Source organism: Daphnia magna, unplaced genomic scaffold (assembly GCF_020631705.1).
Source record: "Daphnia magna isolate NIES unplaced genomic scaffold, ASM2063170v1.1 Dm_contigs021, whole genome shotgun sequence".
Taxonomy (NCBI): Eukaryota; Metazoa; Arthropoda; class Branchiopoda; order Diplostraca; family Daphniidae; genus Daphnia; species Daphnia magna.
Window position 1 is genome coordinate 735,916 of NW_025533118.1, and position 14,916 is coordinate 750,831.

Genomic DNA, 14,916 nt, shown 5'->3' on the forward strand with positions numbered 1-14,916 from the left:
TGAGATAACTGTTAACAAAATTATTGCGTTCATGAAAAAATGTAATTGCTTATGAATTAAATAATCATTAATCGTATGTAAATACTTTTTTAAAAATTTTAAATATTATATATCTCATTAAAATTTTATATAATTATATTCATCAGTTACATTTGCTCTGAATACTTTTAACGCAAACAAGCTTTGAACGCGGAATTCCCGCGTCGCCGACGGAAACGTATCCAATAGGCCACTAGCAATATAATAACAGATAGCTAGCATACTGATAAAAATAATTTGGTGTTTCCATACGATACAATAAAGATGTTTATTGTGCGCACATTTGTGCAAAGTTTTATAAATTTATCCCAAATAGTTTAGGAAATAGAAAATAACGAAATTTTTTGCGTCAAATCCACAATAGTTGCGTGCTTGGTATTCATCAATTTTATCTTTTCTTGGTATGCATATAATTTTTAAAAAATATTAGTTTTATAGAAAATTGTGTCCTCTATTGAACTGTAACAATGTATTTGTTTTAATCTATTATAAAGGAGTAATAAAAATTTGTATTTGAATAAACCCCGGGTTGGGGCAAGTTGATACATTGCAAGATGGGGCATGTCGGCATAGGCATTATACATGCATATGTATAGTACATGGCCTGTCCAAATGTCAGGGAATTGTAAGTCGAATTTTTGCTTGATGTGACTTATGGTGAACAGTGGTATGCATTAGAGGCCAAAATTTGGCACATTTTAGGTGTTTCACTTTATACGATGTTCACCTGTGAAATGTTTGCCTGAATTATGTACATTATTTTTTATTTTTTGCATTTAAGGCTATTTAATCTTTATGTAAGTTATCACAACTTATTTCTGAGTTTCCCACTCTAAAATAACTATAGGATTTTTGTTTATTGTAATTTTATTCTAGTTTGTTTACAACATCAGCATTTCACTGAAATCCGTATTTGAAATACATGGGGCCAACTTACCACACTACCACTGCCAACTTACCCCGTTAGTGGGGCATGTAGGCAATTTTTTTTAGCTTTTTGAACGTTGATTTCGATATAAATTCTTCAACGTAGATCAAACTAAAAAATAGCACGAGAAAGCTGGTTATCTGAGCTTTCTTTTAAATTTTTTGGGTGTCAAAATATGACAAATTAAAGAAACCAGAGAAGAAATTAAAAAAAATGTACCAACTAGCCCCACCCTCCCCTACTTGTAATTAATAGTTTTCTAGATATTTGTAATTTCCTTACAGGAGAAAGGGAAGAAAGTCCGTTTCACCGGTGCTACCTAGCGGCCAAGTTCCAGAAGCTCTTACAACTAAACGTCTGCGACCGGCAAAATTTAGAATAGCAGTCGAACCTTTGTATTGTTTTGTTTGTTTTGACAAGGACTTGGTAACTAGAACTTACATTAGTCGCTAGTGGGCACCGGTGAAACGACTTTCTTCCCGTTCTCCTAATACTAAAACTTAAATATCTATTTCATTTCAAAGATTTTCTAAAATCCATTTGCATAATTGTAACCGCCTTTTAAAGTTCTATCGATTGATGTGTTTTATATATTTCCCCGTGAAATTGACCCACCCGATTGGCTTTAACACGGCGAGATAGGAAAAGAGTCCCGTCCTCTAGATGTAGTAGTCCATGCACTAACTAAGCTTCATTATTTTTAATTTTTTTTTTCCAAACGTAGGTTGTGAAATAAATATTTTCACTGATGTGGGAGAAAGAGTGAAGTTTTCTTCGTACTCATTAACCGAAAAACATTCAACATCGTGTAGTACTTCATCATTTTTCAACAATGAACAACACTCTGGTAAGATATAATTTACAACACCTTTCTTACGTTAACACTAATAACGTTTCCAAATTTGTTCTCTAGATGAAGGTTTTAGCCCTTTACTTACCAGTACAGCTATTGATACAAAAAAAAATTAACTTCTAAGTCCACGGATAGATTGAAACATTGTTTATCACCATCGATGTTTTCTGATAACAGTACTGATGATGAAGCACTGTCTGGTAATGCATAACTTGTCATTGATTATGTTAATACTTCTCCAAGTTATACTTTTACATAATGCATATGTAGTTGAAGCAATGACTTTTGGGTCTCAATACTGTCAAAAAAGGAAGAAGGTGAAGTCAAACCAGAATAGTAATCAAAAACCATCAACTTCTTCTTTGGATTATAATACTGAACAATCTGGTAAGAACCCATTTCTGTTAAAAAGCCCGACATTGCAGCTGTTGCTGGCCATACAATATCTTTCTTGTGCAGAAGAATTGGATTACAAAAGCACCCTGAATAACGGGATAAGAAACAAGGTTCAGTCTGTCTCTAAAAGTAAACAGACTTCATCACTACATCTTCGGCCATTTGAGAGACTGGATTTCGGGAAATGGAAATTACCGAACAATTTCGGAGTCGTAGTTAACAAAATATTGCAGAAGAGAGGAAACCTGAGTGAGGCTAATTTGTCTCTTGTGTGCCGACGTGTTGTGGATTCCATCGAAGAATTTTCTTTATGCCCCTGCGGGAATTCATTAAGGCTGGTGGTACAGCAAATGTTCACTACCAACCCATCAACACTTATAAATCCGAAAGATCCAGTAGCATCTTCAGTAAAACAGCATATTACAATTGTATAACCTTTAATACTTTACTTTTCACGTGTTTTGTAGCAAGCTATAGTAGGTAAACTACAGAGAATTATATCTAGACGAAGACAAGCTGCAGGCCAAACCCTTAGTACTAATGGAGGAAGACCCTTCCTGGAAAACAAGATTTCCTATTTGGATCCAGGTATACATTCTGAAAGTGCAGGCAATGCAGCAAGGCAAAATTATAAATAATTTCGAAAGTTAAGTAATATCATGTTATCTGCATTATTATCTTTTTAAATAGATGACAACCTCGACATGGCATCTTACAAAATTAAGTATGAAAAATTGATTAAACTGTACAAAGACAGTGGAAGTACAGGGGTACTTAAGTCACTTTGTAAGCCTACTTTCAAAGGTCGCCGTTATGAGATCACCAAAGGTTATATAACATCTCCAGAAGACATCTTGAAAACCAGGTGCCCGTTGTTGAACCAGCAACATTATGTAAGTTAATAGGCCTATAGATAGGTTGGATATAGTATTATGAAAGTGTAATGCAACATTTCATTGCAGCTTTACGCTGAACTTGACCTAATACTTGGATCCGGTACTTGCAAAAATTTCAAAAAAAATGGGAAGACATTGTACCAGTAGTGATAGCAGTTTCCCGTAAATTTCACAAAAATACAGCGGTGAAAAAAATACTAAACCGTTACCAATCTTCAAGAGAAAACAAATGTTTCGGCAAGTTGTTACCACCATCCTATGCTAACTCACTTGTTTACATTTGTATTACACTTACCTCCTTTTTTTTAGAAAGTGAAAGTTGTGCGGTACTTGAACTGCTACCGGTCATAATCTCTGCAAATTAACGAAGTTGCACAGCCGGAGACTATTTTTTTATGTACACGAGGTATGTCAGTATACGTATAATTTGTTAGTTCTACATTATCCAAATGTATTCTTTGTTTCTTCAGGACTCATCTAATATTGCTTCGGCCATTAAGAAGCACAACAGAGAGACACCCTTCATTTTGAAAATTGGGGATACTAGCTACACAGTTATTGTGGATTTCCACCATCCCGTTCATCGAGTCTGCGTGTAGTACTGAAGCTCTCCTCCAATTGATATCAGTATATTATGTATTCGATATTCATTGGTGTAAAAAAGTATTACCTACTTTAAGACTCATTAGAACCATTGTGATGCGACTTGAAGACGACGTTCCAACACAATGTGTTTCCCTCGACTTATTCATCGTTCAATTTAAAAAAATGTATGACTTAATGTATGCTGTGGATTATGATGTTATAGATAGTGATGCTTAAAGTTATACTGTATAACATACATTTTAATAAACAACTGAACATTATTATTTATCTATTTTTCTATTTCAGTTAGAAAATGACACTAAATTTATTTCTATAAAAATAATATTTCTAATCGTTACCTTTTGAGGGTTATGTCGCACAATTTTCGATACCCGAATTGCGTCTCAATTTTCGTGGATTATATTTCTTTCCCCTCGTTTCCCGATTTTCGAGGGTTACATGTCTCAAACAACGTGAGGTTTTTATTACAGAGCAGCAATGGAGAGTCACGAGCACTTGACAGCACCACTTTCAGTTGCCCGTGTTCTGTTACAACAGAAGCAGGAGACTCGGGAACTGAAAGTTATGGTGACAAGTTTGTTAGAAAAAACGGACCGTTTGCTTATTTCCCAGAATCCGAACGAAGTAGGCAATGGCCGTTTCTGCAACGCCAACTCATAGGGTTTTAAATTACCAATCGAAACAAAAGAAGACTTAATCCAACTGGGCATAGAGCTCGGAGACAATGAGCAACTGAAGTCTCATATCGGGCTTGCCCTTTTCCTCATCGGAGGTACAAAATGTAAAATACATTGTTAGAACTATTTTAAGGGGACTCATGGCAAGGCAATTGCGAATGCAATATGTTGCCGCTAAACCCACGAAGATAAAATAGTGTTTACACAGCAGCGGTAACCTACTTTAATGTAAGTATTTCAATAGGAAATTTCCTGCTGATTGATTAAGTAGGTCGGAAATCTACTAAATTTGCAATTTTCTTACTTAAAACGAGTTTTCCAAGTCACTTACTGTAAATTGCAAATACTTATATGTGTTTATGCTACTTACACTTACCGTCCCACTTATAAATAATATGGTAAATGGCATTTTAAGTATGAAACATTCGAAATAAGTATGCTTTAATTTAAGTAGAGGAGAGTGGGGGCAATTGAGACACAGGGCAATTGAAACAAAAATTGTTTCTCTCGCCGTATAAGAGGAATTTTCTTGAAAAAATTAGGGCTAATAGAATGAGGGGGTTTACAAGTTTAGAAAAATTTACGAGTTTTTGTATTCAAAACTTTTTTAGATATCTCGAAAAAACTGTTTTTTGTTCTCCGTCTGTTAAATTTGCGTTTTCAGTTTTTTTTGTTTTAACCCCTAAAACGCTACGCTTTAGTAATAAAATTAGTTTCAGATGACACGAACTAGTAACAGTTCTTGCATGGCGGCTTACGGAGTTTCGCCCGTTGTAGTTTTAGTTTTAATTTTTTCCATTGAAATTATCTTCCGTTCCATTCATAATTGGATTACGAAATTCCTTCGTTATCACACAGCAGCGACTGAATACTTAATTAAGGGTCTTTCAGTAGGAAAAAGCTACTAAAAAAATTAAGTATCCTTAAATGATACCTGATTTTGAAAAAAGATACTTAAAATTTTGATTCCCCTACTGAAACCCAATTTCATACCTATCCTATCGATTTTAAGCATTGAAAAATTTTTTTAAGTATGACAAAATGCTTTTTAAGTATTTAAAATATTAAAGTATCCTGCGTAGCATACTGAATTACTGATGTTAGGATTAACTAACAATCTTTAAATTAGGATTAATTAATATTTTAAAATGATATTGTACAATAATATTAGGACTTTGGCTATTAATACTTATTATTACAATAATACGGCAAACTGATGTCACCTTGGTTTAACAACTGGCAAATCTTTAAAAGTGCCCAATCAGTCAGGTTTTGATTTCAAGTCAACATATACAATCAGTCATTTTAATCATATGAAATGCATCGACTGCACTGTTAAATAATGGCCTCTATTGTTAGGTAGACTAGGTCTAATATGCAATGACAATTTACAAAAACCCTATATTTGGTTACATCTAATTTTCACAAGTATCGGTGACTAAAACTTCTTCGTTCTCAAAACCATGTGTTATCCCTGAGGGTATATATGTATATATACCGAAGGACTATAACAATTTTAGGGTGTGGGGTATAGGGGGTAGGGTAGTAGGAGTAGATCTCAGAAGGTTTAATGTCCATTATGTATTTCCATATACGTTTCTTCCCTGAATGACCAATCGTCCCCAAATTTTGTACAAAATTCTGTCAAAATTTGATACGTGGTATAGTGGTTTTTTCATTTGATTCTATTACAGTTTAAAAAAATTAATTTGCGTAATTGTTACCTAGCTGGTTGCCGAATCCGAGGCAGTGAATTCGGTTTTGTTTGCGTAACCTTACAACTGTCAATGCATTGCAGTCAGTGCAGAAGGCTGTATAACAGTCACTAAACAGTAAGTTTTTCTTTAACAAAATGTTTTAAACAGTATATTTTTATATATTTTTTATATTGCAAATTTAAATATATTTAAATATATTTATTTATTTATTATATTAAAAATATTTAAATATAAAAATATGTTAATTAGTTTTTTAAAGTTGAATGCCAATTACTCTCTAATTCAAAACTAGTTTATTGGTCCAATAATTGACGCCAATAATTGACGCTTCTGCGAAAAAAACTAAGTTGAAAGACTTGGCTTGTTAGGGGAGACCGGGGTTAGTTGTCCCAGGGGCAAGTTGACCAAGTGGCATTAATTAGTGCCCTCTTCTTTTAAAAAATCACAAAAAATTCTGTAGTGTACAGTATGACCTCAAGGTGTCTTATGTGTAATTTGATGGCCTTCCATGCAGAACTGTGGAAGCTGCATACGAAAACGTGTTTTCATTCGTCATTTCGAAAATTGTGAATTTGCGGCTGCCTCAGGCTTTTTGACATAAACTTTTTCCTTGGAAAGTTGACGACAGTCTCATTGTAATCCTCAGGTATTCAGTTTTGTTCCCTGTATAAATTATTTTTCTATTTACATTGTAAATAGAAAAAACAAAAAATTTTTGACCCCCATTGGCTGGGGCAAGTTGTCAAGGCGAGGTTGGGGCAAGTTGACCTTTCATTTTTTTTGCTTGCCTTACATCCCAATTTTTATATCGAATTGCAGGTGAAATGAGAACATATGTAAAGAAGACTAATAGGGGTGAAATTCCTAAAGATATTTGGATGCTGGCCATCAAAGCTATAGTAGAGAACGGAATGAATATTTCCCAAGCAGCAAGAGAATATAATGTTCCCCCTAAAAGTCTTGCGAGGAATGTAAGGAAGTACTGCTCTCACCAGGATAGTCTTTCTGAAGTACCTGAACATGATACTTTTTTCATAGGGTATGCCAAACCCAAGCAGGTAAACTATTCAGCGTGTCACTAAGACCAGTCAAAGTTACGTAAACCGTAACAAAGTGGATCAAAAAGTAGGATCAAGCGAAAGCTGATGGAGGCTGAAAAAGAGAAGAAGAAGAATGAGATGAAGAAAAAGAAAGATGAAAAAAGGTATCAAGGGGAAGGCCAAGAAAAGCAATTCGAAAGAAGAAAGCAGTTGCGGCAGCTGAAGAACAAGATGGTTTTGCCTTGTTTTTCAGGCGCCATACAGTGAAACAACAACTCCTTGGGTAAAATGCCTTGGCAAAACTTGTAAATCATGGGGACATGTTGATTGTGTCGATCCACAGTTTGTGTGTGACGAATGCAACGGCAATCTACAGGCATAAATTGCCCATATCGTTAGACGGACAATTTACCCCAAGCTCGGGACAACTAACCCCAAGCCGGGGGTAAATTGGTCGAAAAAATGGGTGTCAAATTTTGTTTTATTCTGATTGAATAAACAGAGATAACTAAATTTAAATGCTTTCATTATTTAGCTAAGATAATAGGCTTTAGGACGTAATCAATAAGTTTGCTGTTCATTTCACAGGGAAGCCTACAAAAATCAGAGAACCAAAAAAGGGACAACTAACCCCGGTCTCCCCTATTACCGATTATTTTGATAACGGTGACGTCATGACTCGTAAGTGTGAAAGAAGACAAGACGGAGAACGAAGCAAACACTATAAATTGATTGAAATTTAGAAATCTTGGATCCAAAATCTGTTTATCTTTGGCCCACGTTACATGTCTATAGACAATTTTTTTCAAAAAAATTGCCCGAAGGACATTACCGAAGGAATCTTGTCTTAAGGAACCAAACTTAAATTTAGCAATAAGGCTAACTATTTTTTGGCAAACACAAGCCCATCTCATGACAGGTTGCCTGAACTAAGTTACTAGTTACAACTACAAATCAGTTATTTAATCCAAGGGATTTCTGGGTTTTTGAACCACGCTTAAAACTTTTTGATGTTAATTTTCTTTAATTTCTGAAATATATGCCACTTAAATTTTATGAAAAACATTTTGTACGATCATTACTTTTCAATGTATTGAAAACTTTAGCTGGTTAGCTGCAAAATCACATGTTTGTAAATGAATCAAAAAAATTTTCCGAAAATTTTCAATTACTTTATCTATCTTATCACGATTTTTAGCTAAATTGGTTCACCCACTAATAAGTGAAGTGGCGCAGCGGTAGAGTATAAGACAGCAAATCTAAAGGTCAATGGTTCAAATCCTAGCACGGCTAATTCTTATTTCCAAAAAATAACCTCAAGTTACTGTATTTTTCAGTAGCCTATAAAAATTAAGTATCTTATAGAAATTAAGTACAAAAAAAAGATTTAGTAGGCTGGCCTTTTTTAAGTATCAAAAATTAAGTATTTTGTCGCCGCTGTGTAGACAAAATTTGTCTAGCGGGTTTTCTTTAAAAATTGTTCTGAAAAAAGCAAATCATTTGTTTTGAAAATAGGTTTGCCGTTCAACCGCCTTCATAATCCCCCTGAAGGTCACTCCTCTTAGGCCTCAAGGAAAAAAATAACGCCTCTTATCGTCTCATTTTTCGCGAACGCAAGACACCTTCATCGAGCGACCACTCATTACTGATAAAAAAGTAAAAAATCACCCCTTCTTTTTCCAACTTCTATCCCATGACGTTCAAGGCCACTGCAATTAGGTCTTAGATTAAGCTAATGTTTGAGTTGAAACAATAATAACAAATTTATTTACAATTACCCGTTGAGATGGCTAATTTTTGATTTCTGCTAGTTGCAGTAGGGGAGACCGGGGCAAGTCGGTACACGGGGTGAGTTGGTTATTTCACTTTTTAAAATCGCAGTTAGGTTGACATCTATTTTTGAAATAGCCAAAATATTAGATTTTACAATTAGATGTCTCTGATGTGGTAATATTTGTTGTTAGCTGCAGACAGTCGTCGCAAATACGCGAAAGCACTTTCGTCTATTTCAAAGTATTTTTTTTTAGTGCCACAATATCTTTTCTACGTCATCAGGTAACTAATAAAATGCTTATAATCTATTCAATTCTGATTGCCTATTCATCGAGCTTTAATCCTAAGTAATGTTTCGATGAGTTATATTTCACGAATTATTTTTAAAAAATAAAAAACTGGCATAGGCTCCTCGGGGTTGATATTTTTTTGGCGGGGCAAGTTGGAAACTCAGTATATGGACACGCCAGTCAAAATGATTATTGAGCAAGAAAAGGCTGACGTCAAAACAAAGGCAGCAAGAAAAATTATCAATAGTCCTACTGAAAATCGCGCTGGGCCATCTAAAAAACGAAACCTGAAAAGAAGAAAAAAGATTATCGTGGTAGATGAATATAAGATTTTAAAATATTTATTCCTGAGGGTATATATGTATACAGTCGCGGCTGTAAGTTTTTTTACGTGTAGCTAAAAAACCCGCCTTTTTACTGTGTATTGGCGGATGGTATGTGCCTATGGCAGAGGTTGAGATACCTTATTTGTTCTATTTTTTTGTTTCTTACACCCTACCCCTCCGCCCATATTTATACTTAACTCTTCTTTTATCGAAAATTACTATTTTACCACGATGTGCCGTACGATTACGCAACCCTATTATCTCACATTCTAAAGAAATGAATAAAAAAGACGTTTTCTGATTCAGTCAAACGATGGGACTTAATGTTAATTTCCATGCCCAAGTAAGTCAGAGTGTAGCTTAATACTAAGTCGTTATTGTTAACACGTTAAATAGGGTTGCTTACCGTATGCCACATCGTGATAAAATAGTAATTGATGTTAAGCAGAAAAATTAAGTAAATATGGGTGGAAGGGTAGGGGAAAGAAACACAAGAATAGAACAAATAAGGTATCTCAACCTCTGCCATAGGCATATACCATCCGCCAATACACAGTAAAAGGGCGGGTTTTTGAGCTACATGTAAAGAAACTTACAGCCGCGACTGTATATACCGAAGGACTATAACAATTTTAGGGTGTGGGGTATAGGGGGTAGGGTAGTAGTAGTAGATCTCAGAAGGTTTAATGTCCATTATGTATTTCCATATACGTTTCTTCCCTGAATGACCAATCGTCCCCAAATTTTGTACAAAATTCTGTCAAAATTTGATACGTGGTAGGGGAGAGTAGGTACAATTTTTTAAATTTCTTCTCTGGTTTCTTTAATTTGTCATATTTTGACACACAAAAAATTGTAAAAGAAAGCTCAGATAACCAGCTTTCTCGTGCTATTTTTTTATTTGATCTACGTTAAAGAATTCATATCGAAAACAACGTTCAAAAAGCAAAAAAAAATTTGCCTACATGCCCCACTAACGGGGTAAGTTGGCAGTGGTAGTGGGATAAGTTGGCCCCATGTATTTCAAATACGGATTTCAGTGAAATGTTGATGTTGTAAACAAACTAGAATAACATTACAATAAACAAAAATCCTACATAATAATAATAATAACATAAAGATTAATAGCCTTAAATGCAAAAAATAAAAAATAATGTTTATAATTCAGGCAAACATTTCACAGGGGAACATCGTATAAAGTGAAACACTTAAAATTTGCCAAGTTTTGGCCTCCAATGCATACCACTGTTCACCATAAGTCATATCTAGCAAAAATTCGACTTACAATTCCCTGACATTTTGACAGGTCATGTACTATACATATGCATGTATAATGCCTATGCCGACATGCCCCATGTTGCAATGTATCAACTTGCCCCAACCCGGGGTTTATTCAAATAAAATTTTTTATTACTCCTTTATAATTGATTAAAACAAATCAATTGTTACAGTTGAATAGAGGACAAAATTTTCTATAAAACTAATATTTTTTAAAAATTATATGCATACCAAGAAAAGATAAAATTGATGAAAATACCAAGCACGCAACTATTGTGGATTTGACGCAAAAAATTTCGTTATTTTCTATTTCCTAAACTATTTGGGATAAATTTATAAAACTTTGCACAAATGTGCGCACGATAAACATCTTTGACTATGAATTATTTCAATATAACCTCTTTCACACAATTCTTTTAAATTAGGAATTGCAAACTTGCCCTCCTGCCAACTAGCCCCACTCACCCCTATAGTGGTTTTTTCATTTGATTCTATTACAGTTTAAAAAAATTAATTTGCGTAATTGTTACCTAGCTGGTTGCCGAATCCTAGGCAGTGAAATTGCTTTTGTTTGCGTAACCTTACAACTGTCAATGTATTGCAGTCAGTGCAGAAGGCTGTATAACAATCACTAAACAGTAAGTTTTTTCTTTAACAAAATGTTTTAAACAGTAGATTTTTATATATTTTTTTATATTGCAAATTTAAATATATTTATTTATTTATTATATTAAAAATATTTAAATATAAAAATATGTAAATTAGTTTTTAATAGTTGAATGTCAATTACTCTCTAATTCAAAACTAGTTTATTGGTCCAATAATTGACGCCAATAATTGACGCTTCTGCGAAAAAAAATAAGTTGAAAGACTTGGCTTGTTATTACCGATTATTTTGATAACGGTGACGTCATGACTCGTAAGTATGAAAGAAGACAAGACGGAGAACGAAGCAAACACTATAAATTGATTGAAATTTAGAAATCTTGGATCCAAAATCTGTTTATCTTTGGCCCACGTTACATGTCTATAGGCAATTTTTTTCAAAAAAATTGACCGAAGGACATTACCGAAGGAATCTTGTATATTATAAACAAAGGTGTGTAAAAAGTGTACCGACGTGCCCCGATCTCCCCTACAAATAATTGTTTTTCTAAGAACTAAGCTCGCACCATATTAACAACTGCATTTTTAAATATAAAACGTAATATTTAAAACATTAAAAAATTGTCCTCGAAAATATTTTATCAGCCATCATAGGACGTAGATTACGGCAATACTTCAGTTACAATATTTTGTAAAGAAGTGGCACAGTGGTAGAATACATGCGTACGAAATAAAAGTTTCGTAAAAGTTATAATTGTAAAAAATAAAAGTTAAGATTGATATTCTTGTTATGCAATTAAGGTATTTAATTTAAAGACAATTAAGTATTCCGAAATATCTCTCTCGGAAATACATTGAAAACGACCTTGAAATCAAAGTTAAGGAAAAAATCCATTTTGTTTTAACCTTAAAAATCGAGTGCTTAAAGAGTTCAATTGATTTCAAAATTGTGGGCTCAGTTAAGAGTAATGCTCTTAAGGCTGTTCCTACTTCTTTGTTTGTTAACTCTATTTTTTTTTTCACTTCGAAGTAAATACTGCAATTAAAAAATAAGATCGTCAAGAGGAATTTCCGTTATTCTCGTATTTCCGTAATGCTGATAAAACCATGCCCGATCTTGGTTCTCTTCTTTTATTAGTTCTAGGTTTTGGAAATCTATAGAGATATCTTCTGTGTTTTCTACCCTATCTGTTGTTTTTTCAAGGTCCGTAATTGCCCGAGCCTGTTCTAGAAGTTGATTATATGATAGCAATTCTCTTGTCTCCTCGCCTATCAGGGTTTCGACTACGGTTTCGTCTTGTGACGATACTTGCAGATTAAGTACTTCTTTCCACTGGTCATCATTTCTCAATTCTTTAATTTCATTGGAATCAAGAAGATCAATATCGGATTGATGTGGGCTATCACTATATAGTTCGACACCTTGATTTTCGTTATTTCTCAAAATTGACGTCGACCCGCCTCCTGGTCGTAAGGGAGTGAAGCTTTCACGTACTGATCGAACAAATCTTTGTATTAGTGGCCCTTTCTTACAGATCTTCTTTCTAAAGTGGTTTCTAAACCGCTATCCTCTTTTGCCCTCATCTTTTATAACGAACTAATTCCTAACAAAGCATCTTCTTTTATAACTATGAAAAGTTATAAAAAAATTCCACCAAATAGCAAGCCAACAAACGAAGAGAAGGCAATAAGTAGCACTTATTACCATAAAAATTTAAAACAAAAAATAAAACAAAAAACACACTTTATTCAGCTTAACTTTCGAAAGCCGAGTTCGACTCCGCTGCCACCAAATGTAAGCTATTAATATTTAACCTTACTTTTTCATTGTCGTTTCTTGGAAAGTATATTTCAGTAGCACAAAAAATTGGGTAACAACTCTTTAGGAACTGAATTGTGAAAGGTGTCTCTCTCTATTTTCTATAGAACAAAAAGTTTTTATACGGGGTTCGTTAAGGTCGAACTACAAGAAAATTAAGTTGAAACGTTTGAAGGGTAAATCAGTATGTAAGACGCCTAAGGAAGAAATTACATAGAAAAGAGGGGCGTATAAAAAATTAGTGTTACGTAAGAATAAAGGGTAGGGAAAAATAAGGAAGATAATAAAGAATAAATTGTTTTGGTTCTTTACAATAGCGACAATGGAACTCAAATTGTTTCTGGGGACAAGGCAATCCAACAAGGCATCGAGCGTCTCAAGGAGCAAAACATCGTTGGTCAAATGATGAAACACGAAATCGAATGGCATTTTTCACCACCATTAGCGCCACATTTCGGAGGCGTTTGGGAAAGTTTCGTAAAATCAGCAAAGGTGGCTCTGGAAGCCATTGTGGAATCACGTCCGCTTACCGAATAGCTTTTAAGTGGTTTCGTGATTCAGGCCGAATCGTTGTTGAATGGACGTCCACTGACCTATGTCAGTGTGGACCCTCGAGATCCCGAACCACTTACCCCTTATCATTTTTTGTTAGTCCAGAGCTCGCCTAACACCGAAGACGACGTCATCGAGAACGAGAAACTGTATTCTCGAAAACATTAGGAAGCTATGCAAATCATGACGACACACTTTTGGCGCCGATGGCTTCAAGAATATCTCCTTACACTCACTGACCGTCGAAAATGGTTTTTTGATAAGAAGAATTGGGCTGTGGACGATACCATGCTTGTGGTGGCCCCGAATTCTCCTAGAGGACATTGGCCTATTGGTCGAGTAACTCGGATCATCCCCAGTTCAGATGGAATCGTCAGGTCGGTGTTCGTCAAGAACTCTACTGGAGAATACCACCGCCCGGTTTCCAAATTATGCCTATTAGAATCTGATGTTACTTATGTATAATTGTGTCTCTCTGTAATCAGAAACAGGCCCCGCTGTTAACGACAGAAGTCGTTTGGTATAAATGTAATTTAATTTTTAGTTTTTATGTACGTGTGTGTTTAGCAATAGATTTAGCAATAGAAAGCTAGCTTACTGATGAAGATAATTTTGTGTTTCCATATGCTACCCGATTACCCTACCCGATAATGACAATAACGAGTAATGGAAAGTATTTTGTATTGTAAAAATTGTTCTACTTATCTGGGGGGTAGGGGAGTCTACCGATGATACAGTCTACACTTTTTCCAGACATTTTATACCTAGGGCAAAAAAAAAGGTCTCTGGACTGACATTACCCAACCCCCTTTATAATGATTTTGCGCCAAAACCACCCTACCTCTGCTTAAAAAGGTAAACTATTAATATTTTCTACCCACAGATGGCTTTTTCAAAACAAATCGGTGTTCACCTTTGTGTGCAGGATACTGTACATCGTATCCTCTGCGCCTACTGAATGAGATTGTAAAGAACTTGGAAATAGAGATAGAAAACTTCCATAATTTGCACCATCTAACAAAACGGGTTAAAACTTTCTGAAGTACCAGATGGACCTTGCGTCTCAGACGGTGGGCGATAGAGGCTGATATGTCTGCATACATCCGAAGAGATACTCCT

The 14,916-nt window shown here is 34.8% G+C and overlaps 1 protein-coding gene and 2 long non-coding RNA genes across 9 annotated transcripts; 2 read left to right on the top strand and 1 right to left on the bottom strand.

The window, feature by feature from the left end:
• The first annotated feature begins 1,272 nt into the window (after nt 1-1,272).
• LOC123477389 lies at nt 1,273-3,978 on the top strand. 7 transcript variants are annotated; one of them, XM_045180711.1, is made up of 9 exons: nt 1,277-1,632; nt 1,692-1,814; nt 1,881-2,020; nt 2,091-2,623; nt 2,684-2,804; nt 2,907-3,109; nt 3,179-3,349; nt 3,422-3,518; nt 3,583-3,978. In XM_045180711.1, exons 3-7 carry the CDS (start codon nt 1,981-1,983, stop codon nt 3,257-3,259), a joined length of 978 nt encoding a protein of 325 aa, XP_045036646.1. In that variant the 5' UTR covers nt 1,277-1,632; nt 1,692-1,814; nt 1,881-1,980; the 3' UTR covers nt 3,260-3,349; nt 3,422-3,518; nt 3,583-3,978. The 7 variants fall into 7 exon arrangements, with proteins under 7 accessions (XP_045036650.1, XP_045036649.1, XP_045036651.1 ...); XM_045180713.1 differs by having other exon boundaries at nt 1,278-1,814; nt 2,091-2,207; nt 2,283-2,623; XM_045180712.1 differs by having other exon boundaries at nt 1,286-1,814; nt 2,091-2,207; nt 2,280-2,623.
• Nucleotides 3,013-4,690, bottom strand: LOC116933402. The gene is made up of 2 exons (XR_004400089.2): nt 4,057-4,690; nt 3,013-3,855 (listed from the first exon to the last, which is right to left on the bottom strand). It is a non-coding gene; the product is annotated as an uncharacterized LOC116933402 (long non-coding RNA).
• Nucleotides 4,691-6,483: 1,793 nt separating this feature from the next.
• LOC123477361 lies at nt 6,484-7,387 on the top strand. The gene is made up of 2 exons (XR_006652559.1): nt 6,484-6,759; nt 6,933-7,387. It is a non-coding gene; the product is annotated as an uncharacterized LOC123477361 (long non-coding RNA).
• The last annotated feature ends 7,529 nt before the right edge of the window (nt 7,388-14,916 follow it).

Excerpts from the sequence above, each read along its gene's own strand:
- LOC123477389 (XM_045180711.1), top strand. The coding sequence starts at position 1,981 with ATGTTTTCTGATAACAGTACTGATGATGAAGCACTGTCTG. Across the intron at positions 2,021-2,090 it reads TGATGATGAAGCACTGTCTG|TTGAAGCAATGACTTTTGGG; the intron begins GTAATGCATAAC and ends ATGCATATGTAG. Across the intron at positions 2,624-2,683 it reads AAGATCCAGTAGCATCTTCA|CAAGCTATAGTAGGTAAACT; the intron begins GTAAAACAGCAT and ends CGTGTTTTGTAG.